Raw genomic sequence first — 26,213 nt, 5'->3', positions numbered from 1 at the left:
CACAGTTTACTCCAGGAGTCCAGGCTCACTCTCTTTTGGGGATTGATTCCGCGCTCCCTAGAATTAGGGATGTGGTGGGTGAAGGGGGACTGAGGCCCTTGGTGGAAATAGGCGCTGGACACATGCCTGGTTCCTGGCTCAAATATCTCCAATTGCGGCATTTCATCTCCTCTCTGGCACCTGTTCCAACTCTCACATCTACCCTCACTACATTTGAGGAACTATGCCTTACTGACACGCATCTCACCCATACGGTCTCATTACTGTATGGAGTATTCTTGGCAAAGGAGACAGGGGATTTGACACCATACTATGCTAAGGCCTGGGAGTCGGCTCTGGGTAAAGAACTTACCACAGAGCAATGGACTACTGTCTTCACTCTAACTCATGTTCTCTCATCGTCTTGCAGATTGCAGGAACTCAACTTTAAGATTCTTTCACATTGGTACCGCACCCCGGTTAAGCTGAGGCAAATTGATCCTCAGACCTCGGACCAGTGCTGGCGATGTGGAAATGACACGGGCACGATGCTCCATATTTGGTGGAGCTGTCCGCTCATCGCCCCTTTGTGGCAGAATATTAACCAGCTATACAATACTTTGACCAAATCTCTGGTCACCCTGACAGCAGAGCAGGCTCTGCTCTCGGCTCTCCCGGGACCAATCTCAAGAATAAAGAAAGATCTCTTGAGACATTTTCTTGTAGCTACTCGCCAGATTATTCCTCGCTGCTGGAGATCTCCTATTCCCCCCTCCAGAGCGGACTGGGTTGCCGCCCTCAATCATATCTTCAGAATGGAAGAGTTAAAGGCTATTGATGACGGCAAAGTCACGCAATTCTACGCTACATGGTCCATATGGATAACTTTCAGGGATTCACCCTCTTTTGCGGCCTGGGTTACATCTGGGTCAATACCTTAAGACAGCTTCACATGCTACCTTATTTTCCGATCTTCTTTATCTGCTCATTCTCCCTAGCTTTACTCTTTTTACCTACTCCCCCCCCCCCCCCGTCAGTGTCCAACCCCTGTCTTCCTTGTTTGTATCTGTATTGTCGTGTTCTACATATATTTTTGAACTATTGCTTCCTGAATAGTGGCGACAGATCCTAGCCTAAAATCCAACCGCTTCATCTGCTTTGCTCTATGCAACGACTATTATCTCCTGACTATCAATCTTGGAAGTACATCATTTTCTATGAATTCTTATTCCTAAAACACAGGTTGATGATATTGAGCATTGTCCAAACGCCTTCTGTTCTGTAATGGATATTTTTGCCATTTATTGTATTTTATTTTATTCTGTTTCAATAAATGTTTATTGACTCTAAAGTACAGGAGCAGAGGAGAGGCTGAGTACAGGAGCAGAGGAGAGGAGAGGCAGAAAACAGGAGCAGAGGAGAGGCAGAATACAGGAGCAGTGGAGATTAATAATACAGGAATAGAGGAGAGGCAGAATACAGGAGAAGAGGAGATGCAGAGTACAGTAGCAGAGGAGAGGCAGAGTACAGGAGCAGAGAAGAGGCATAATACAGTAGCAGAGAAGAGGCAGAATACAGGAGCAGATGAGAGGCAGAGTACAGTAGCAGAGGAGAGGCAGGGTACAGGAGCAGAGTAGAGGCAGAGTACAGTAGCAGAGGAGAGGCAGAGTACATGAGCAGAGGAGAGGCAGAATACAGGAGCAGAGGAGAGGCAGAATACAGGAGCAGAGGAGAGGCAGAGTACAGTAGCAGAGGAGAGGCAGAATACAGGAGCAGAGGAGAGGCAGAATGCAGGAGCAGAGGAGAGGCAGAGTACAGTAGCAGAGGAGAGGCAGAATACAGGAGCAGAGGAGAGGCAGAATAAAGAAGCAGAGGAGAGGCAGAATACAGTATCAGAGGAGAGGCAGAATACAGGAGCAGAGGAGAGGCAGGGTACACGAGCAGAGCAGAGGCAAAATAAAGGAGCAGAGGAGATGCAGAGCACAGGAGCAGAGGAGTGGAGTGGGAGGATTATGCTTTTCCTGTTAGGTGACATTACAAGTTGTTAATATGAGTAACTGTAGCACATATCAGCCTTTATCTTACCCACGAGGGAGTCTTTTTGTTAAAAATCTCCTCTCTTCTGTTGCCTCTTCTTCATCTCTTTTCCTGTATTAGAAGATGATGGAAGTTACAAGGGACAACCAGCTAATCATGCTCCATAGATACTATATTTTATACAGGAGCAGAGGAGAGGCTGAGTACAGGAGAAGAGGAGTTCCAGAAAACAGGAGCAGAGGAGAGGCAGAATACAGGAGCAGAGGAGAGGCAGAATACAGGAGCAGAGGAGAGGCAGAAAACAGGAGCAGAGGAGAGGCAGAGTATAGAAGCAAAGGAGAGGCAGAATACAGAGGTATAGGAGAGGCAGAATACAGGAGCAGAGGAGAGCTGAGTACAGGAGCAGAGGAGAGCAGAATAAAGGAGCAGAGGAGAGGCAGAATACAGGAGCAGAAAAGAGGCAGAGTACAGGAACAGAGGAGATGCAGAATACAGGAGGAGAGGAGAGGCAAATCAAGGAGCAGAGGAGAGGCAGAGTACAGGAGCAGAGGAGAGGCAGAATACAGGAGCAGAGGAGAGGCAAAATACAGGAGCAGAGGAGAGGCAGAATGCAGGAGAATAGGAGAGGCAGAGTACTGGAGCAGAAGAGAGACAGAGTACAGAAGCAGAGGAGAGGCAGAATACAGAAGTATAGGAGTGGCAGAATATAGGAGCAGAGGAGAGACAGAATACAGGAGCAGAGGAGAGGCAGAGTACAGTAGCAGAGGAGAGGCAGAGTACAGGAGCAGAGGAGAGGAGAGGCAGAATACAGGAGCAGAGGAGAGGCAGAATACAGGAGCAGAGGAGAGGAGAGGCAGAGTACAGTAGCAGAGGAGAGGCAGAGTACAGGAGCAGAGGAGAGGAGAGGCAGAATACAGGAGCAGAGGAGAGGCAGAATACAGGAGCAGAGGAGAGGCAGAGTACAGGAGCAGAGGAGAGGCAGAGTACAGGAGCAGAGGAGAGGCAGAATACAGGAGCAGAGGAGAGGAGAGGCAGAATACAGGAGCAGAGGAGAGGCAAAATACAGGAGCAGTGGAGATTAATAATACAGGAATAGAGGAGAGGCAGAATACAGGAGCAGAGGAGAAGCAGAGTACAGTAGCAGAGGAGAGGCAGAGTACAGGAGCAGAGAAGAGGCAGAATACAGTAGCAGAGGAGAGGCAGAATACAGCAGCATAGAAGAGGCAGAGTACAGTAGCAGAGGAGAGGCAGAGTACAGGAGCAGAGGAGAGGTAGAATACAGGAGCAGAGAAGAGGCAGAATACAGTAGCAGAGGAGAGGCAGAATACAGCAGCATAGAAGAGGCAGAGTACAGTAGCAGAGGAGAGGCAGAGTACAGGAGCAGAGGAGAGGCAGAGTACAGGAGCAGAGGAGAGGCAGAGTACAGGAGCAGAGAAGAGGCAGAATACAGTAGCAGAGGAGAGGCAGAATACAGCAGCATAGAAGAGGCAGAGTACAGTAGCAGAGGAGAGGCAGAGTACAGGAGCAGAGGGGAGGTAGAATACAGGAGCAGAGGAGAGGAGAGGCAGAATACAGGAGCAGAGGAGAGGAGAGGCAGAATACAGGAGCAGAGAAAAGGCAGAATACAGGAGCAGAGGAGAGGCAGAGTACAGTAGCAGAGGAGAGGCAGAATACAGGAGCAGAGGAGAGGCAGAATACAGGAGCAGAGGAGAGGCAAAGTACAGGAGCAGAGAAGAGGAGAGGCAGAATACAGGAGCAGAGGAGAGGAGAGGCAGAATGCAGGAGCAGAGGAGAGGCAGAATACAGGAGCAGAGGAGAGGCAGAATACAGGAGCAGAGGAGAGGCAGAGTACAGGAGCAGAGGAGAGGCAGAGTACAGGAGCAGAGGAAAGCAGAGGCAGAAAACAGGAACAGAGGAGAGGCATAGTACAGTAGCAGAGGAGAGGCAGAGTACAGGAGCAGAGGAGAGGCAGAATACAGGAGCAGAGGAGAGGCAGAGTACAGGAGCAGAGGAGAGGAGAGGCAGAGTACAGTAGCAGAGGAGAGGCAGAGTACAGGAGCAGAGGAGAGGCAGAATACAGGAGCAGAGGAGAGGCAGAGTACAGGAGCAGAGGAGAGGAGAGGAGAGGCAGAGTACAGTAGCAGAGGAGAGGCAGAATACAGGAGCAGAGGAGAGGCAGAGTACTGGAGCAGAGGAGAGGCAGAGTACAGGAGCAGAGGAGATGCAGAATACAGGAGCAGAGAAGAGGCAGAGTACAGAAGCAGAGGAGAGGCAGAGTACAGGAGCAGAGGAGATGCAGAATACAGGAGCAGAGGAGAGGCAGAATAAAGAAGCAGATGAGAGGCAGAATACAGAAGCAGAGGAGAGGCAGAGTACAGGAGCAGAGGAGAGGCAGAATACAGGAGCAGAGGAGAGGCAGAGTACAAGAGCAGAGGAGAGGAGAGGCCGAATACAGGAGCAGAGGAGAGGCAGAATACAGGAGCAGTGGAGAGGTAGAGTACAGTAGCAGAGAAGAGGCAGAATACAGGAGCAGAAGAGAGGCAGAATGCAGGAGCAAAGGAGAGGCAGAGTACAGTAGCAGAGGAGAGGCAGAATACAGGAGCAGAGAGGCAGAATACAGGAGCAAAGGAGAGGCAGAATACAGGAGCAAAGGAGAGGCAGAGTACAGGAGCATAGGAGAGGGAGAGTACAGGAGAAGAGGAGTTCCAGAAAACAGGAGCAGAGGAGAGGCAGAGTACAGGAGCAGATGAGATACATAGTACAGGAGCAGAGGAGAGGCAGAATACAGGAGAAGAGGAGAGGCAGAGTACCGGAGCAGAGGAGATACATAGTACAGGAGCAGAGGAGAGGCAGAATACAGGAAAAGAGAAGTTCCAGAAAACAGGAGCAGAGGAGAGGCAGAGTACAGGAGCAGAGGAGAGGCAGAGTACAGGAGCAGAGGAGAGGCAGAATACAGGAGCAGAGGAGAGGCAGAATCCAGTAGCAGAGGAGAGGCAGAGTACAGGAGCAGTGGAGAGGCAGAGTACAGGAGCAGAGGAGAGGCAGAGTACATGAGCAGAGGATAGGCAGAGGAGAGGAGAGGAGGAGAGGCAGAGTACAGGAGCAGAGGAGAGGCAGAATACTGGAGCAGAGGAGTGGAGTGGGAGGATTATGCTTTTCCTGTTAGGTGACATTACAAGTTGTTAATATAAGTAACTGTAGCACATATCAGCCTTTATCTTACCCACGAGGGAGTCTTTTTATTAAAAATCTCCTCTCTTCTGTTGCCTCTTCTTCATCTCTTTTCCTGTATTAGAAGATGATGGATGTTACAAGAGTCATACAGCCAGTCATGCTGCATAGATACTATATATTATAGCACTAATTCCTATAAATCTGTCGGAAAGAAAAAGCAGAGGAGAGGCAGAATACAGGATAAAAGGAGAGGCAGAGAACCGGAGCAGAGGAGATAGATAGTACAGGAGCAGAGGAGAGGCAGAATATAGGAGAAGAGGAGTTCCAGAAAACAGGAGCAGAGGAGAGGCAGAGTACAGGAGCAGAGGAGAGGCAGAGTACAGGAGCAGAGGAGAGGCAGAATACAGAAGCAGAGGAGAGGCAGAGTATAGGAGCAAAGGAGAGTCAGAATACAGAAGCAGAGGAGAGGCAGAGTACAGAAACAGAGGAGAGGCAGAGTACAGGAGCAGAGGAAAGGCAGAGTACATGAGCAAAGGAGAGGCAGACTACAGCAGCAGAGGAGAGGTAGAATACTGGCGAGGAGGAGAGGCAGAGTACAGGAGCAGAGGAGAGGCAGAATACAGGAGCAGAGGAGAGCAGAGTACAGGAGCAGAGGAGAGGCAGAGTACAGGAGCAGAGGAGAGGCAGAGTACAGGAGCAGAGGAGAGGCAGAGTACAGGAGCAGAGGAGAGGCAGAGTACAGGAGCAGAGGAGAGGCAGAGTACGGGAGCAGGGGAGAGGCGAGGCAGAGTAGTACGAGTATTGGAGCAGTGGTGTTATACAGTACTATAGTATAGTGAAAGGCAATGAGATGTAACATATGAGAGTATAGTAAGTACTTACTCTTCTTCACACCAGGAGAGAGAAACTAATCCGAGGAAAAGTATAAGGAAAAGTGATTTCTTCAGGAAATCCATAATAGTTCTGTCAAAACTATTTGGTGAAAAGACGTTATAAGTTCCAAAAACTATAAAATGTGAAAATTTGAAAAATAAATTGTAAAAAAAAATTAGTTTTATTCACCCCGTATATAAGATCCTATAAATTTACTAGAGTTAATGAATGGATTGTAAACTTCCAGACGTGACAGACAGAGCCGGCAGATGGGAGATGTCACATAATATACAGATACAGAGTTACAGAAATATAGCAAAGACCAGATAAAGCAGAAATCCCCATCATACCCTGTGCTCCCGGAGATGCTGGATAGACGAGGGCTGACACCTATATGGGAGGCTTATACGGGGGTTAATATAGCAGCTAATGGGGGTGGTGGGATCCATTAATCTACATTAATGACTGAGCGGTAAACACCATCTTCTGTTTATTCTTCCCATGGACTGTAGGTCACATGATGTAGAGTACATGTCAGGGTTAGGTAACGTGTACATAGATATTGTATTATTCATGGAGTGCTGACATCAGGTAGATCTTATCACTTATCATGAGTCTGTACAATTATCCGTAAATATAATAAAATTATATAGATTAGGAAGCTGCGGTGGAAGAGCAGCCTGGACCTTGTCATCCGGCCTCCTATAGATAAGTAGAAGTGATGAGTGGACACAAAATGGAAATTTTAGGGTTCAGCACCCACGTAGCCATAGACTGATAAAGCACCAAGCTGCCTCTTAGCCCCCACAGTTATGTCCTGTATAGGAATGTCTGTGATTGGCTGAGCTGGACATGTGACTTGGAAGTATAAGAGCCAGGTCACGTGTCCAGAGGTCATTACACACAGGAGGCCGAGCTTGCTGCTCGTCATACGGTCAGGCAGATAGGCAGGGACTTCTCCAAAGCCATCAATTGTCCTTTTCATGGCACTTAGATGTATGGAGGAAGCTTCTTTTATAAGGGACTGGAGGAAATCTGAAATAAATGCCCTTAGTAGGGCACAATTTTTAAGTTAAATCTCGCGGTCAGGAAGGTCCAGGTTGCTCTCCCACCTCGGCTCCATAATCTACATCGTATAAACATGTTTTCAGAACTGACTCACAACAAATGTCATAAGATCTGCAGATGTCAGTATGAGGGAGACAATATTTGTACATGAACTCAGACAAATAATATCTGATGTGTATTCTAAACCATGAGACCCATAATCCACCCCGAGCGAGAAAACGATAAACAGCATCATCTCACCTACAGGTTTTATCCTTGTAGAGTAAAAGTCATTTCACTTATTTTCCCTATATATGTAGGGGATGAGCTTTAATACATTTTTCTAATATATTTGAATAGGGGGTTTTGTGAGTTTTTATTAACCCTAGAACGCATGTCGCCTTATAGTGTGGATCAGAAAGTGGGTCCAGAAATAATTCTCATGCGATTTTTGACTCCCTGCCAGCAGGAAAAGTCCAATATATGCATAAAGCTCTTCTTTTGAGATATTTTTCCAGGACTTATTTTTTGCAGAAGTGATACATCTTCCTTCTAGGTTTGAACATAATAGGACCTCTTCTGCAATATTGTCAGAAAATTAAGTACAGAATACATCTTTAGGGGTAAAGTAACTGGGACTTTCCACAGCTCCTTGAGCCTGTCTCACAATATTGTGTACTGGAGAACATCTATGGCCCCAAATCAATTAGAGAAGGGGCCAGGGACTGAAGGGGATTTAGGGTTAAATATTTGAATGGAAATTGGCTGTGCCCCCCCCCCCCCCTTACCCTGGGCGGTCATCAAGGGGTGGGCCCAAGGGCCCTCCCAGGGCATATAAAATCAATGAGGACACGTAGGGGAGCCTCTTACCTTCTGCCCTCAAGGACTGAGAGGTGTGAAGTCTCCCTCCCACCCTGCCCTCAGGTTAACTACAAACTTTTTTCAGGTATCTTCTCGTTTCTGGCTGTTTCCCTTTGTTTTCTTGCAGATGTCACAGCATTGGCGGAGTTAGTCTTGCCTAAGGCGAAAGGAAAGTTGCCCACGTGTCGGCTGTCGTTCTGCAGCTGCCATTCGGGCGAAGGTTGGTTTTTCAAGAATTGAAAGGACTGATGTTTGTTTACAATTAGGTTGCACTTTAATTAAAATGTTAAATAAGTTTTTCTGGTTAATAAATTAATGCTGTGGCCTACCCACTCCCAACACAAGAAAAGAGGCTCCATTCATTATTTATGGTTTTATTGGTTACCCAAAGGGGGTCAATAGCCAGGTTTGGCTTAGTTCATAAATACCTGCAGTCTCCGAATAATGTAGGATTACTGTCCCAAAAAACATTCATTTTGGATGTTCTACTTATTACTTCTTGAGGATCCACTAGATTTACTTCTTCATCATCAGAAGAATCACTGGAGAATCACAGTGTATACTGTCCTCAGTACTCTATACACAGCTCATTACTGTATTGAGAGGACCTGAGGTGATGTCATGGCCTTATCACTCCATCCAAAAATCACATGACATCGTCACATGTTATTATCCACACCCTGGCCCCTCCACCAGCATTACTGAGTACAAATAAAGTAACTTGAGACACAAACACTTCTGAGAACATGATAAAAAACAGTGGGGGCCTAAAAGGCCCCCAATTTGTACAGGTGTAGTTTTCACCAAACAAGCATTGTTACACCATAATGCCTATGAAAACAAATTATATGAATAACTGGATATTATCAACAATGACATACTGGAGGAATACCTGGAGTTTCAAAATTCTAACTAAAGTAATTTTGCAGATAATGGGAAAAATGTAAGTATGGGGGCCTAAAAGGCCCCCAATATGCGTTCTAGGGTTAAACATCTTCCTTGAATGCATCCACATCCCGGGTCTACAGTTTTGTCCTTGATTCCTTACCCCTTTGGGACTCTATTTTGGTGTCTAGGTCGCGGCCCGATTTTTCAAATCTGCCCTGTGTCACTATAAGTGGTTATAGCTTTGGAACGCTATGAGATATCTAGTGGATTTTGAGATTGTTTTCTCGTGACACATTGCACTTCAAATTAGTTTAAAAATTTGGATGGTAGCTTTTGTAGCTTTTAGTTGTGAAAGAAACGGAAATTTGGCAAAATTTTTTAAAAATTCTCGATTTTCAAAGTTCTAAATTCTCTTCTTTTGAAGCAGATAGTCATAGCACCCAAATAAATTCATAACTTACATTTCCCAAATGTCTGCCATGGTTTTTTAAGATTCCACGTATTTTACTAGAATGTTATGAGGCTAAGAATTTGGGGGCCATTTTTCAAATTTTTTGGAAAATCACCAAAACCTGTATTCAGATGGAGCTGCTGTCACGGGTGCTCCCGCGATCCCTGTCTCGGATCTCGGTGCACCCGTGTCTCTTCATGTACCCCCGGAGCACGGCACCGCTTACCTCCCCTGGCTCCAGCGGCGATCTCTGCTGCTCCCGCGGCTCGCGGGAGACGGGGACCCGTGCGGGCCGGCTCACTGAGATTTAAAGGGCCAGAGCCGATAATTGGCGCTGGCCTGATTTAAATTCCTGCCTCTTCCTGTTACCCTTGCCGGATCTTCAAACTTCCCCTGAAGAGAAAGCTCTCCTGTGATTCCTGCATTCTTGTGATTCCTGCGTTCCTGTGATTCCTGCGTTCCTGTGTGCCAGTCCGTTCCGTGTCCTGTGTTCCTGTGTGCCAGTCCGTTCCGGTGTCCTGCATTCCTGTGTGCCAGTCCGTTCCTGTGTCCTTCGTTCCTGTGTGCCAGTCCGTTCCTGTGTCCTGCTTTCCTGTGTGCCAGTCCATTCCTACCCTGCGTTCCTGTGCTATTCTCCTGCCATCACCCCGGGTACAGACTGCCTCCTGTATTACTACCTTGGCTAGTCGCACATGTGGAACGACCTGGTGGTATCCCGCCGCAGCAAGCCCATCCCGCTTTGTTGCGGGCTCTGGTGAAGACCGGGTGCCACTTAGACTCCGGTCCCAGGTCGGCTAGTACCATCTACCGCGGTGGTTCAGAGGGTCCACAGACTCCCAGTCCTGACAGTGAGATCCGGCCATGGACCCCACCAAGGAGCCACGTCAGATACTGGCTGAACTTTCCGGTGTTGTCGTCCGGCAGTCGCAGCAGATTGTGACTTATATGCAACTTTTAAGAAAGGACTGTCCTCACGGGTAAAAGATGCATTGGCTGCCCGTGATCTGCCAGCTACCTTGCGTGGTCTTATTACCTTGGCCACCCGGATAGACATGCGGTTCTTGGAACAAGCTGAAGAGTTGCGGCACGAGCTACCTCTAGTCCGGCTTCCACGTCTGCCACGGTTGGCTCCGGTCTTCCAGAAGCCGTTCCAGTCTCCGGTCGTACAGTCTGCAGGTGAGCCTATGCAGGTTGACAGAGCTTGACTTACACCTGGGGAACGATCCAGACGATTCCAAGAAAACCTCTGCCTGTACTGTGCCAGTATCAAGCAGCTCATCAGGACTTGTCCAGTCCATCCCCAACGTCCGGAAAACACCAGCACTTAGGGCTTCTGGGAGAGGCGTCCCTAAGTGTGAATTCAGCTTCTCCACGTCTGATTATTTCGGTGCTGCTCAGTGACGGCACCGCTGCTCCCGTGCAGGTTTTGGCATTCCTGGATTCTGGTTCTGCTGGGAACTTTGTGTATGCCGCTCTGGTTTCCCGGCATCACATTACGGTGGTCCCCCCCTCAAGTCTCCCCTCATAATTTCCTCTGTAAGCGGACAGCTTCTTTCCGATCTGGTCCGGTACCGCACTGAACCTATACAACTTCAGGTTGTAGCCCTACATCAAGAAAACTTGGTCTTCTATGTCCTACCTCGCTCCACATCAGCTCTTCTTCTGGGTCTTCCTTGGCTCCAGCTCCATGCCCCGGTCCTCAATTGGAAGACTAGTGAGATCCTGCGTTGGAGTCCTGAATGCCAATCCCGATGTATGGTGGCAGCTAGAGATGAGCGAGCACTAAAATGCTCGGGTACTCGTTATTCGAGATGAACTTTTCCCGATGCTTGAGTGCTCGTCTCGAATAACGAACCCCATTGAAGTCAATGGGAGACTCGAGCATTTTTCAAGGGGACCAAGGGTCTGCACAGGGAAGCTTGGCCAAACACCTGGGAACCTCAGAAAAGGATGGAAACACCACGGAAATGGACAGGAAACAGCAGGGGAAGCAAGCATGGATGCCTCTGAGGCTGCTTAATCGCACCATTATGCCAAAATTATGGGCAACAGCATGGCCATGACAGAGTGTCATAATGAGGCTAGATAGGATCTAAAACATCCAATAATTGACCCTGACACTATAGGGGACGGCATGCAGAGGCAGCGGCAGCAGCAGCAGGCTAGAGAGTGTCATGGCGACATACCCTAAACGGACTCAGGTTTCACCAAAGGAGGTGAGCAAGAAGAGCTGAAATGATTTCCTATGTGAACAAAAGGTTGACGGTATATTTAGTCGATAACACAGCATGGTGGCGACATAGTGACCAAGTTCCATAACGTATCTGGTGAAACACCCGAAAAATGAGCCTGACACAGCTCTTTTGATAAGGGGACGACATGTGGAGGCAGCCATGGAGACGACTTCCATGATTAAGAGCGACAGTATGGGGCATTCATATTGCGCTGCTATGATTGCAACTTCAGGTCTCCAGCATGGCGGCGACAGATGGGCCGAGTTCCACTATGTATCTGGTGAAACACCTGAAAATTCTGCCTGACACAGCTCGTTTGATAAGGGGATGATGTGCTGCATATCCTCTCGTGCTCCAGAGTCTGGGGTATAGAGAGTTGAAATGAGACATTGGTGGACGCTGTGGAGGGTCGTGGAGGCAAAAAGGACAGGAAACAGCAGGGGCAGCATGCATGGATGCCTCTGCGGCTGCCTAATCTTGGGATGGAGCAGGCGGTCCACTGCCAGGCGAGCTTTCGCCTGTCCAAGCCCCTGTCTCTCGGCTCCTCCCCACCCAAAATGGGCCTGGGGGCCAGAAGCGTTTACTTTGAAAAAATTATAATTTTCAAAGCAGGCCGGGTCGTTTGAATATTTCACCTAGGAATAATGGAATAGCATAGTGGTTCTATTTTTAATTGTTTTTACGGAAATGGTTCCATGATTAAGAGCGACAGTATGGGGCATCCATATTGCGCTGCTATGATTGCAACTTCAGGTCTCCAGTATGGCGGCGACAGATGGGCCACGTTCCACTATGTATCTGGTGAAACACCTGAAAATTCTGCCTGACACAGCTCGTTTGATAAGGGGACGATGTATGGAGGCAGTGAACTAGTAGTAGATTAAAGGTGCTGCAGTTAAAACTATGTTAGTTGGATCTTGGGATGGAGCTGGCGCTCCGCTGCCAGGCGAGCTTTCGCCTATCCAAGCCCCTGTCTCTCGGCTACTCCCCAAACAGCACTTCTAAGAACCTTTTGTATAAGATCAAATGTAGTAGCGTTCTTATAAGTTTGGGTTATGGCGGGTGAGGGGAATGTAAACAGATGCGCAAGAAGCGCTGAAATAATATCGGTAAATGATAAAAGTTTGCCAGTATATTTTGTGGATTACACAGCAGGGTGGCGACAAAGTCATTGTAGACTTGAGGAAGCTGACTGACCTGACTACCAGTTCTGGTGGAAGTTGACATCTGGCAGTCTACAATCGCTCGGCGCTGCTGGTAAACTCTGGATAACATGGTTAATGTTGAATTCCACCTCGTGGGCACGTCGCACAACAGTCGGTGAGCGGGCAGTTGGAGGCGGCGCTGCGCTGCCCTGAGAGTGGCAGCATCTGTGCTGGACTTCCTGAAATGCGCACAGATGCGGTGCACCTTCGTGAGCAAATCAGACAGATTGGGGTATGTCTTGAGGAAACGCTGAACTATGAGATTTAACACATGGGCCAGGCATGACACATGTGTCAGTCTGCCGAGTTGCAGAGCTACCACCAGGTTACGGTCGTTGTCACACACAACCATGCCTGGCTTCAGGTTCAGCGGTGCCAGCCACAGATCGGTCTGCGCCGTGATGCCCTGTAATAGCTCTTGGGCGGTGTGCCTTTTATCGCCTAGGCTCAGCAGTTTGAGCACCGCCTGCTGTCTCTTAGCGACGACACTGCTGCTGTGCCTAGAGCTACCGACTGATGGCGCCATGCCCACTGATGGTAATTCGGAGGAGGAGGAGGTGGAGGAGGGGTGGGAGGAGGATGAGGCATAGTAGGCCTTTGAGACCTGGACCGAGGTAGGCCCCGCAATCCTCGGCGTCGGCAGTATATGACCAGCCCCAGGGTCAGACTCGGTCCCAGCCTCCACCAAGTTAACCCAATGTGCCGTCAGCGATATATAGTGGCCCTGCCCGGCAGCACTCGTCCACGTGTCCGTGGTCAGGTGGACCTTGTCAGAAACGGCGTTGGTCAGGGCACGGATGATGTTCTCTGACACGTGCTTGTGCAGGGCTGGGACGGCACATCGGGAAAAGTAGTGGCAGCTGGGGACCGAATACCGAGCGGCGGCCGCCGCCTGAGGTTTCGAAAGGCCTCGGTCTCTACCAGCCTATAGGGAAGCATCTCCAGGCTAAGCAACTTGGAGATGTGGACGTTGAGGGCTTGGGCGTGTGTGTGGGCTTTTTGCGCTATACTTCCTTTTGCGCTCCAGCGTCTGGGGTAACGAGAGCTGATTGCTGGTGGATGCTGTGGAGGATCATGGAGGCGAAGATGGGGTTTTCGCACGGGAGGTGTTTGGGCCGGGGTCCTGGGCAGGGGGCTGACTAGCAGATGACACAGGGGAAGGAGCAGTGGTGTGCCCGGCCGGAGGTGAACGGGCTTGGTGCCATTGAGTGGGGTGTTTAGCATTCATATGCCTGCGCATACTGGTGGTAGTTAAGCTAGTAGTGGTGGAACCCCTGCTGATCCTGGTTTGGCAAAGGTTGCACACCACAGTTCGTCGGTCATCCGGTGTTTCTTTAAAGAACCTCCAGACTTCTGAAAATCTAGCCCTCGCCACGGGAGCTTGACTACGGGCAACATTTGGCGCTGATGCACCAGCTCTGGCCCTGCCTCTCCGTCTGGCCCCACCACTGCCTCTTCCAACCTGTTCTGCTATAGGACTCGCCTCCGTCTCAGAAGCACTGTGTTCACCCGGCCTATCAACCCAGCTTGGGTCTGTCACCTCATCATCCTCCGATCCCTCAGTCTGCTCTCCCCTCGGACTTCCTGCCCTGACAACAACTTCACCACTGTCTGACAACCGTGTCTCCTCATCGTCTGACACCTCTTTACACACTTCTTCCACTATGTCAATAATGTCATCATCACCCACAGACTGCGACCGGTGGAAAACCTGGGCATCGGAAAAGAGCTTAGCAGCAACCGGACAAGTGGTTTGTGACTGTGGGAAGGGTCCAGAAAACAGTTCCTCAGAGTATGCCGGTTCAAATGCCAAATTTTGCTGCGAGGGGGCAGACTGGGGGGAAGGAGGCTGAGGTGGAGGAGCTGGAGGAGTGCTGATTTCGGTGACATGGGTGGACTGCGTGGAAGACTGACTGGTGGACAAATGGCTAGAAGCATTGTCCGCAATCCACGACATCACCTCTTCGCACTGTTCTGGCCTCAACAGTGCTCTACCACGAGTCCCAGTAACTTGAGACATGATGAACCTAGGGAGTGTAGCTCTGCGGCGTTCTCCTGCTCCCTCATCAGCAGGTGGTGTCTCACCCCGCCCAGGACCATGGCCTCTGACCCCTGCAGTAGTTGGACGCCCACGTCCACGCCCTCGTCCTCTACCCCTAGCCCTCGGGTTAAACATTTTCAAAATTAAAGTGTAAACTTCAAATTTTTTTTTTGTGTTTTTTGTGGGGTTTTTTTTAAACAAAACGATGCTATCCTTTTGCTATGGCTAGTTTCTAACCTACACAGCACACAACTGGATTTTGTGCTGTGCCAGATGACTTTGAGTTTAAGAGAAATAAATGTAAAAAATAAATAAATCAGCAGACTCTGCCTAATTCAAATCAAGCCCCTAATAAATTGTCCCACTTCGGTGTTTGAGGTGGATATGTGTGTCACTAAGAGCTAAACACAACGGTCACAAGTCTCCCAGCAAATTCCTCACAGTATGGTACTAGCTGCACTACTAATGCCAGCAAGCCCAGCCACAAGCAAACCAAAAAAAAAGGAAAATATAACGCTATTGTAGGCCTAAATAAGCCGTTGGGGTTCTCCTATGGCTATTTTCTAGCCCACACTCAAAGCACACTGCTTTGGCAGATTACTGTGAGTTCTAAAAAGAAATAAACGTAAAAAAAAATAAATCAGCAGACTCTGCGTAATTCAAATCAAACCCCTATTAAATTGTCCCACTTCGGTGTTTGAGGTGGATATGTGTGTCACTAAGAGCTAAACACAAGTCTCCCTGCAAATTACTCACAATATGGTACTAGCTGCACTACTAATGGCAGCAAGCCCAGCCACAGGCAAACCAAAAAAAAGTAAAATAAAACGTTATTGTAGTCCTAAGAAGGGCTGTTGGGTTCTTGTAGAATCACTCCTGCCTAACACTATTCTAATAGAACACCCTAACGCTTTCCCTGAGCAGCAGCAGCTCTCTCCCTAGCGGCATCCAGACACAGAATGATGCGAGCAGCGCGGGCAGGGGCTAGTCTATTCCAGGGTCACCTGATCTGGCCAGCCAACCACTGCTATTGACGTGTAAGGGTACCACGTCATGCTGGGTGGAGTGCAGAGTCTCCTGGCTTGTGATTGGCTCTGTTTCTGGCCGCCAAAAAGCAAAACGGCGGGAGATGCCATTTTCTCAAGCTGGCGAAATACTCGTCCGAGCAACGAGCAGTTTCGAGTACGCTAATGCTCGAACGAGCATCAAGCTCGGTCGAGTATGTTCGCTCATCTCTAGTGAGGACTAATTAATTGTGAGAAAAAAATTACCCCCTTTATTATCCAATATCTACAATCCGGAATGGATCTAAACTCCTCAAAGTGATAATTCCCCCAAATTGGAGAGAAACAAAAAATCCCTTGAAAACCTCTAATTTCCTTGTAAGCAATCCAACTCTTATCCAATAACCCCCCTATATGAGTACCTCTATATCTATCGTGCCCGAGTTCCCCACTTTCCAAGAGACTAAAAATAGAGTCCCTTGTGACCTCACTTATTTGCAATAACTTCCCAAAGGAGCTACACTCCCTCCTTGTGATCAGAAACGCAAGCTGGGCTGCGATAAAATATCCAAAAAAGTATGGGACCCCCAGCCCCCCTTTTTCGGGTGGGCAGCAAAGAGAGGACAACCCAATCCTAGGGCATTTTTTCCCACAGATTAGATCCCTAATTAGTCCCTCCATCAGCCTAAACTGTTTCTGGGGTAACCAGATTGGGGAGACAGAGGGGGATACAAAAGCTGCGGGAGTAAAACCATTTTTACTATCCCTACCCTGTTATAAGGGGAATAATATTTAATTCAGCAAACCGTCCCAAGTCCGCTGAAACACTAATCCCCAAATATTTAAACGATTCATCTCTCCTTAGGACCTTAACCAAATCCCCTCCCTCCTGAACAGCGCTATCCAGGGGGAGAAGAATCGACTTTTCCCAATTAATACTCAAGCCTGAAAAGGAGCCGAACTCGTTTACCAACTGGGTCACGTCGTGTATGGAGCTACCTGTATTCTGAATTGTCAACAGAATGTCATCGGCATAAAGCGATTTTTTTTCTCCTTCCCCCCTGCACCCCCATCCCTTAATCCATTCCGCTTTGTGAATTTTAATGGCCAAAGGCTCTACAAAAAGGGCAAATAAAAGGGGGGGGCATCCCTGTCTAATACCTCTAAACAACCGAAATGGCTCAGAATATATTCCATTTATACACATTCGTGCTCTGGGGGAATAATACATTATTTGTATCCAATCAATAAACTCCCTACCAATCCCAAATCTTTTATAGGAAGGGCCGCTCCACCCTGTCGAACGCTTTAGTCACGTCCAATGACAGGATGGAGCGGTCCCCCCCTGTCCCTAGCTGCATGTCAGAGAACAATCTATGGAGATTAAACCCTGTTCCCCTCGCCGGAATGAATCCATTCTGATCAGGGTGTACTATATACGAAATGACCTTCTTTAGCCTCATCGCAAGGATCTTGGCCAGGATCTTGACATTCAATAAAGGATCTTGAGTTCAATAAAGAGATGGGTCTATAAGAACCCATCTCTGACTCTTTCTTATCCTTTTTTAAGAATAGGACGATAGAGGCTTCCTTCATCGATCCATAAACAGTCCCCGCAGTGAATGCTGCCGAGTAAACCGTTTCCAAAATTGGGGCAAGTGCTTAATATATTTTTTGTAGAATGCCAAGGGCAAACCGTCTAATCGCATCCATAATCTCCTTAGCCCTGATGGGACGATTCAGAGGTGCACTCTGCTCTGCTGTCAGAGAGGGAAACGAAACGGAATCCAAATAATTCTCTAGTTGGGTATCTGAAAACTCTAGCTATATAATGATTGATAGAAGAGCCGGAAGCTCTCCAAAATCGCCCCCTCTCCTTGTATCCTCTTTCCTGCGGAATTTATAATCAGATGAATCCCCTTATTGCTGTTTTTCTTTTTGAGAAGGTTGGCAAGTATTTTGCCCGGTCTCCCTCTCTCACAATAATATTTTTGGCCTGCAAAAAAGATTTTATGTTGAGCCCTCTCGGCTGCACAGGAGTTATAAGCAGACTGTGCTTCAATAAATCTATCCCTATCTTCCGTTGTGGCTGACGCAGCCCACACCTCTTGTGCGGTTACCAAATTTTTCTTTAAGATACTTTCTCTCTGTCTAAACTTCCTTTTTGCCCACTCAATTTCAGAAAAAAACAGGCCTCGGAGATAGGCCTTCAGCGCATCCCAGGCCAATCCCCGAACACATTGTTCTCCCAAAATTCCTCAATCAGCTTTGTGATATTTTCCTCATTGTCCAGGACCGAGAGCCAATGGGGATTGAGCCTGAAAAAACTCTTCTTATCTAGGTATGGGCCCCTCTCCATCCTAATCTGGAGGGAAATGGGTCCATGATCAGACACCGCAATAGTCTCATATTTAATCTTCGCATTAAAGCCCAGAAAAGCATCGTTGGCCAGGCACATGTCAATCCTGGACAATGTAGAATGCGTGCGGCTGAAACAGGAAAAGGCAGGTCTATCCAAATATTTGGTCCTCCAGGCATCCCTCAAGCCGAGGTTCTCACAGAAAGTTCTCAAGCCAGAGGATACCCGTTGATTCTGGGATCCGGGACCGCGTAAATTGCGTCTGTCCTGGGCGGGGTCCCAGACTGCGTTAAAATCCCCTATAATCATCATTCGGCTGTCTTCCCTATCAGTCACAAAGTTGACTAGGGCATTCAATACCTCGTATGAGAATGGGGGAGGGAGATATACAAATGCGAGGATGCATTGAACCTTATTTAATACACAGAACAAAAAAATGTACCTCCCCTTCTGATCTATTTTTTGTGCTAGAACCTTAATATCAACCCTCTGATGAATGATAACAGAAACCCCCCTGGAGAATGCAGACCCGTAAGAGTGAAATGACATGGAGGTCCACCGTCTATCAAGCCAGCAAATAGTTTAGGGGGTTAAGTGTGTCTCTGTTAGACATATAATGCCTGGAAGATGTCGGATCACCAAGTCATTTACCATACACCGCTTTCGGCGGTCGTTCAAACCCCTTACGTTCCAGCTAAAAATTTGCGTAGCCATTCTTTAACAAAGAAACAATCAAAGAACAAAAACAAAAAAAACACCAAAAAGAGAAAAAACAAGAAAACATTCCCCACGGCAGTTCTCCTCCCCCCGAACCCCGTCACCCCCTCCCCAACCCTCTCCCCTTCTTGACCCATCACACCGTATAGGCCTCTATCCTCCTACATCCCCGACCACCCCCACCCACCCCACATCCGCATGTTCTGAATTATATACATTCACAAAAAACTGAACTGTAATGCCATCACCCCCCCACTTCCACCAACTAGAAACCCTTAGATTCCAGCCAATCAGAGGCATCTAAAGAGTTGTCGAAAAAAAGGGTATGCTCATTATGAATCACCCTCAGTCTTGCTGGATATAACAATGAAAATTTTAGACCTGCTTCCTTCAGACGCAACTTTACATCTTTGTTGCGTGGCCAGTGAGTAATCCGGAAAAAAGAAAATGTTTACACCATTATACAGGATGTCCTGCCTAGAGCGGGAACATCTAATGATTGCGTCCCGATCTTGAGAACATAGAACTTTAGCATGTATAACCCTGGGTGGAGCACCTGGGATGGGGGGTTTATTAGGGACACGATGCGCTCTCTCTATCATAAAGACTGATGATAATGCCTCTGCCCCCACAAGCTTTATTAGCCAATCCTGAATCCATTTTGTAAGGGAGTTCTCCACTACTTCTTCTGGGAGGCCAATAATGCGGAGGTTGGATCGCCTAGATCGGTCCTCCAAATCCGTTAATTTGTCCCTTAGGAGGGATTCAGCCTTAGTCAAAGCGCCCACTTCTTTCCTTAAACTCTTGGTTTCTACTTCGAGAGTTTTTACCTGACTGACAACCATGGAGACCTTTTCCCTAGTTTTAGAAATATCCTCCTTTACCAGGGCTATGTCCGATGAGAGGGCCGCAACCTGTTTATCTAACCCCTCCACTGTTAAACCCATCTTTTGGACAGCCGTCAAGATTTCTATCCAAATTGGATTGGTAGAGTCTTCAGGGGGTTCCGTCTCGTCTACCTGCGAGGAGCTATCATGTGCTTCAGGGGGCACAGTGGGGGGGAGGTTCCCTGCTTTGCCAGTTTGACGAGTTTTTACAATAGGGGAGCTCCATAATTTATCCAGCTTCCCAGCAGAGTCATTTTTACTGCCGCCACGTTCTTTCACCTCTTTAGGAGATCGCCCTCCCCCACCGGATTTCCGGCCCGAATTTTTAGGTGGCATATTAAAAGGCAATTTTGAGATACAATACAGAGAAATTGCCCTGGGATTTTGGCACACCCGATCGGATTTTGGCGCATCGGCGCCGGCATGCACGCAACGGAAATCGGATTCATAAAAACCGCCGCATTTTTTAAAAAAAAATGTGTCGCTAAAATTGCACTTACCTTCACTAGGAATAGGCCGGTGAATTTCAGGGCATTCCAGCGGACTTCAGCGCAGCAGCGCCACCTGGTGGACGACGGAGGAACTACCTTAGTGAATCGCCGGAAGACCTGAATCCACCGCAGAGAACGCGCCGCTGGATCGCGAATGGACCGGGAAAGTAAATCTGTCCCAATGTGCCACCATGTAGTAAAAAATGCATACAGCGTGCCGCCGTGTAGTATAACATGGATACAGCGTGCCGCCGTGTAGTATAAAATGCATACAGCGTGCCGCCATGTAGTATAAAATGCATACAGAGTACCGCCATGTAGTATACAATTCATACAGAGTACCGCCATGTAGTTTACAATGCATACAGAGTACCACCATGTAGTTTACAATGCATACAGCGTACCACCATGTAGTATACAATGCATACAGAGTACCGCCATGTAGTATACAATGTATACAGAGTACCGCCATGTAGTATACAATGTATACAGAGTACTGCCATGTAGTATACAATGCATACAGAGTACTGCCATGTAGTATACAATGCATACAGAGTACCGCCATGTAGTATACAATGCATACAGAATACCGCCATGAAGTATACAATGCATACAGAGTTCCGCCATGTAGTATACAATGCATACAGAGTACTGCCATGTAGTATACAATGCATACAGAGTACTGCCATGTAGTATACAATGCATACAGAGTACCGCCATGTAGTATACAATGCATACAGAATACCGCCATGAAGTATACAATGCATACAGAGTTCCGCCATGTAGTATACAATGCATACAGAGTACTGCCATGTAGTATACAATGCATACAGAGTACTGCCATGTAGTATACAATGCATACAGAGTACCGCCATGTAGTATACAATGCATACAGAGTACCGCCATGTAGTATACAATGCGTACAGCGTACCACTATGTAGTATAAAATGCATACAGAGTTCCGCCATGTAGTATACAATGCATACAGAGTACTGCCATGTAGTATACAATGCATACAGAGTACCGCCATGTAGTATACAATGCATACAGAGTACCACCATGCAGTATACAATGCATACAGTGTACCACTATGTAGTATAAAATGCATACAGCGTACCACCATGTAGTATAAAGCTAAAATTCGCAATTATTTCAGGGCTTCTTCGCCACTGACATGGCACAGAAGCCCTGATAAATATCACCAATACTACATTTACATATACATACAGTATATACAACATCTACACACATACCGAGTATACATACAGCAAATACACATATATAAACAGTATATACACACACACCATATACCTTATACAGAATATACATATAAACAAACATATATATAAAATACACATACATATATATTTACACATCTATACATACATACACATCTATATACATACATATACATACAAACATACATACACAGATAAAGTTACCTTAACTTTTTTCTTCTTTTATGGTCCCGGCAGTTCGGTTTGGCCTTGTCCTCCGGCTGGAGGCCGGAGCCGGGGGGGAAGGGGGTTAGCCGGAGAGGGGGGGGGGGAGGGTTAGCCGGAGCAGGGGGGTACGGAGTGCAAGCCGGCACTGATGCGCCAAAATCTGATTGCGTGCGCCGGGGCAATTCGGCGCAGAATGGAAATCGTCGGATCCTTAGTGAATGAGCCGCATTGTGAGAAAGTGAGAGGTTTGGGAGAGCCGCTATTTGTCCTACAGGCAGATGAAAAGTACAAGTTAAAAGCCCTGGATTTGTCTGCAGGAGTAGTCTGTTTGGTCTATGTTGGCCTAGCATAGACACCAGCGTACTGGACATGCTTATTATGGCGTAGGGGTAGGCTGGTAGTGGGCGCCCCCACTCCCAAAGCTGAGGAGGTAGTGACAGGGCTGCAGTTGTCGGATTTGAAGGTATCCCGTGACAACTTTGGTATCGCACAACTCCAGGACCCCACTCTGGTCCGCACCAGGGAAAATGTTGTAGAAATAAATGGAGTACCACAGCACCCAGGTGCCAATAAGTTGTTTCTTTGAGTGGTGGTTAATCAGGAATTATTGTACCGAGTTGATAAGGTGCACAGTGAAACCCGGGAGCAATTAATGGTTCCCCGGCCATAGCGCCAAATGGTATTGGACCTAGCACATAAGCATGTTATGGGGGGACACCTAGGCACCACATAAACACTGGAACGCATCTTGAATCCAGGGGTTGACTGGTCATACAATCTGCTGGAGAAGTTCCCGATGGGCCTGTCCCCTCTGGGGCCGGATAACACACATGGGGCCGGCAGCGTGGCAGGGGGAGAGGAGCCCCTGCCCCCTGAGCAGAGCCCTCCCTGATTGGTGGTGGAGCAGCAGTCTTCAGAGGTTTGTGTTCTGGCTTCACAAAGGCTGATGTGACCAGTGATGTGTGACCTGCATCCAGCAGCTCTGTGGAGGAGATGCTACTCTGCTCTGTGAGAGGCAAAGCAGAGACAACTTAGTCTGGCAGTCGAGATCTGGCTGAGGGGAGGGGAACACAAAAGCATCAGGAACAGAAGAGCGGAGCACAGTGTGCAGCTGATAAATGCTTCCTGCCTGTGAGTGCCATAATAAAGCTGCAAGTCTGGGCCTTCTGTCTATAAAAGGTACATACAGATCCAGCTGTCTAGTATCTCTATCTACTTATATTATCTCTATTTATCTCTAATCTATCATCTATCTTTCCCATATCTTCCTCTCTCTCTCAATCCTAGCCAAAAAAAGCAAGTGCATCACCCCTGCCAACGTATAGGCAAGGTGGTAGTTGCGAACAGCGCCCTCTCCCTGTCAGGATCTGTGCAACTCACCCAGAGGATAATGCCAGGAGAACTCAGGTAAATAGCAGCTGTAGACTCTGCCTCGAAAGGCAACAGTTAAATGGGTGTAAGTAGTTATCCAATTATGTGGCTGCACTGTAAACTGGAGTGTGATTGGAGAGGTGCTACCACCTCACCAGGAAGAGTATAAAACCTCTGTGCAGTGGGAGCACATGGTCTTGTTTAATCCCAGAGTGAACAGAGAGACAGTGTTCAATACAACTTCAGTGCTGTCACAGATACCAATCCCAGGAACTGAGTGAGGAGACTCTAATCCAGAGCTGCAGCTTCACAGTTTGGACACAGCTCCATCCTAGCCTGCATCTACTACTAGGCTGATGCATTATTCCTGTGGACCACTATCCATGACCACTCCAGTAACCAGAATATGAATCTGCTGTTTGACTGTTCTGGCCCATTGCCTGCTATCTGCTGTTCAATAAAGAACTGTCATTTTATTTGCACAACGTTGCCTCCGTCTGATCCCTGGCGACGGCTGTCTACCACCACGGGCTTCCCCATCCATTACCCAGGGATCTATCTTACAGACACTCAGGGGTTGCCCCAGGGAGAACCAGTACATCAGCCTCTCACTCCTTATTTCTTGCGCACACCACCTGCTGGAGACCTGCCAGGCTGTAGGACAGCCCTCCGGTCCCCATACCAAGCACCGTGACATCAGCTTGCCTAGGCCGCAACTGCCAGCCACTCAGGTATTCTGGGCCCCGGCTGCCTCCAGGCCACAAGAAAAGGTTAGGCCCCAGTGGAAGATGTTGCACAAGCAGTACTCCAGAGATGGATTGCAAAAAAATAAACTTTCATCATGGCTGCAGGAGATCAGCCATGGACGGATATAAGCAGGGTCAGTACAAAGGTGCGGGAGATCAGCCATGGTCAGACATAAGCAGGTTCAGTAGACAGGAGAGGAGATCAGCCATGGTCAGATATAAGCAGGGTCAGTACACAGGTTCAGGAGATCAGCCATGGTCAGATATAAGCAGGGTCAGTACACAGGAGCAGGAGTTCAGCCATGGTCAGATATAAGCAGGGTCAGTACACAGGAGCAGGAGATCAGCCATGGTCAGATATAAGCAGGGTCAGTACACAGGAGCAGGAGATCAGCCATGGTCAGATATAAGCAGGGTCAGTACACAGGAGCAGGAGATCAGCCATGGTCAGATATAAGCAGGGTCAGTACACAGGAGCAGGAGATCAGCCATGGTCAGATATAAGCAGGGTCAGTACACAGGTTCAGGAGATCAGCCATGGTCAGACATAAGCAGGGTCAGTACACCGGAGCAGGAGATCAGCCGTGGTCAGACATAAGCAGGGTCAGTACACAGGAGCAGGAGATCAGCCATGGTCAGATATAAGCAGGGTAAGTACACAGGAGCAGGAGATCAGCCATGGTCAGACATAAGCAGGGTCAGTACACAGGTGCAGGAGATCAGCCGTGGTCAGACATAAGCAGGTTCAGTACACAGGAGCAGGAGATCAGCCATGGTCAGATATAAGCAGGGTCAGTACACAGGTGCAGGAAATCAGCCATGGACGGATATAAGCAGAGTCAGTACACAGGAGCAGGAGATCAGCAGTGGTCAGACATAAGCAGGGTCAGTACACAGGTGCAGGAGATCAGCCGTGGTCAGACATAAGCAGGGTCAGTACACAGGAGCAGGAGATCAGCAGTGGTCAGACATAAGCAGGGTCAGTACACAGGAACAGGAGATCAGCCGTGGTCAGAAAAAAGCAGGGTCAGTACACAGGTGCATGAGATCATCCGTGGTCTGACATAAGTAAGGTCAGTACACAGGTGCAGGAGATCAGTCGTGGTCTGACATAAGTAAGGTCAATACACAGGAGCAAGAGATCAGCCATGGTCAGATATAAGTATGGTCATTTCACAGGAGCAGGAAATCAGCCGTGGTTAGACAGAAGCAGGGTCAGTACACAGGTACAAGAAATCAGCCGTGGTCAGACATAAGCAGGGTCAGTACACAGGTGCAGGAGATCATCCATGGTCAGTTTTAAACAGGTTCAGTACACAGGAGCAGGAGATTAGCCGTGGTCAGACATAAGCAGGGTCAGTAAACAGGAGCAGGAGATCAGCCGTGGTCAGACATAAGCAGGGTCAGTACACAGGAGCAGGAGATCAGCCGTGGTCAGACATAAGCAGGGTCAGTACAAAGGAGCAGGAGATCAGCCGTGGTCAGACATAAGCAGGGTCAGTACACAGGTGCAGGAGATCAGCCATGGTCAGACATAAGCAGGGTCAGTACAAAGGAGCAGGAGATCAGCCGTGGTCAGACATAAGTGCAACATCCCCCACCGGGGCCGAGCCTTTTCTTGGGGCCTGGAGACAGCCGGGGCCCACAGTACCTGAGTGGCTGGCGGTTGCGGCCTAGGCACGCTAGTGTCACGGTGCTTGGTATGGGGAACCGGAGGGCTGTCCTACAGCCTGGCAGGTCTCCAGCAGGGTGGTGTTGGCAAGAAATGATGAGGGAGAGGCTGCTATAGCGGTTCTCCCTGGGGCAACCCTTTAGTGTCTAGAGTATGAGTCTCTGTGTGGTGGACAGGGTGCCCGTGATGGTGACAGCTGTAGTAGCAGGGACCAAACGGAGGCAGACATTGAACAAAAATAACTTACAGTTCTTTATTGGAACTGACAGGAACAGTAGCAACGTGCCTTGACAAATGGTAGAATGATGGAGTTGCAGTTGGAGGGAGCCACAGGAATGGATCACCAGCCTGGATGCAATGGCAGGCTGGGAGATAGCTGTGTTCTAGAAGGAAGCTTCAGCTTGTCCTGGGTTGCTCCAGATATCACTCTTGAAGGTAGGATGATACCCCTTTCCTCTCACTAACTAACTCACTACACTCTTCAGGCAGGGAGCTGAGCTCTCCTGCTCTGGTCTGGTGCTGCACTGGCTCTTCTGAGTCTGACTGAGCTCTTCCCCAGCTAACTCTGATCTGTACTGGATTAACTCTAGTCTTCTTCTCTCCCTAGAACTTTCCTGACCAGGGGTTTTATTACTCCCACTGGCCAGGTGGTGGTTCCTCCTCCAATCGCATCCCAGCTTACAGATACAGGGTATAAACACATGTGATTGGTTAACACAGATTACATCACA

At 48.3% G+C, this 26,213-nt stretch overlaps 1 protein-coding gene across 1 annotated transcript in view; it reads right to left on the bottom strand.

The window, feature by feature from the left end:
* The window catches only part of LOC140126029 (uncharacterized), a 259,268-nt gene that overhangs the window by 122,942 nt on the left and 110,113 nt on the right, over positions 1 to 26,213 (bottom strand). Inside the window, exons 11-12 of the mRNA XM_072145084.1 lie at positions 5,240 to 5,302; positions 2,065 to 2,127 (exon numbers count right to left, since the gene is read on the bottom strand). Coding sequence (XP_072001185.1) covers positions 2,065 to 2,127; positions 5,240 to 5,302 — 126 coding nt within the window. The remainder of the gene's footprint in view (positions 1 to 2,064; positions 2,128 to 5,239; positions 5,303 to 26,213) is intronic.

This window comes from Engystomops pustulosus, chromosome 4 (assembly GCF_040894005.1).
Source record: "Engystomops pustulosus chromosome 4, aEngPut4.maternal, whole genome shotgun sequence".
Lineage (NCBI taxonomy): Eukaryota > Metazoa > Chordata > Amphibia > Anura > Leptodactylidae > Engystomops > Engystomops pustulosus.
Note: the sequence above shows the minus strand (reverse complement) of the source record. Positions and strands in the feature narration are given on the sequence as shown.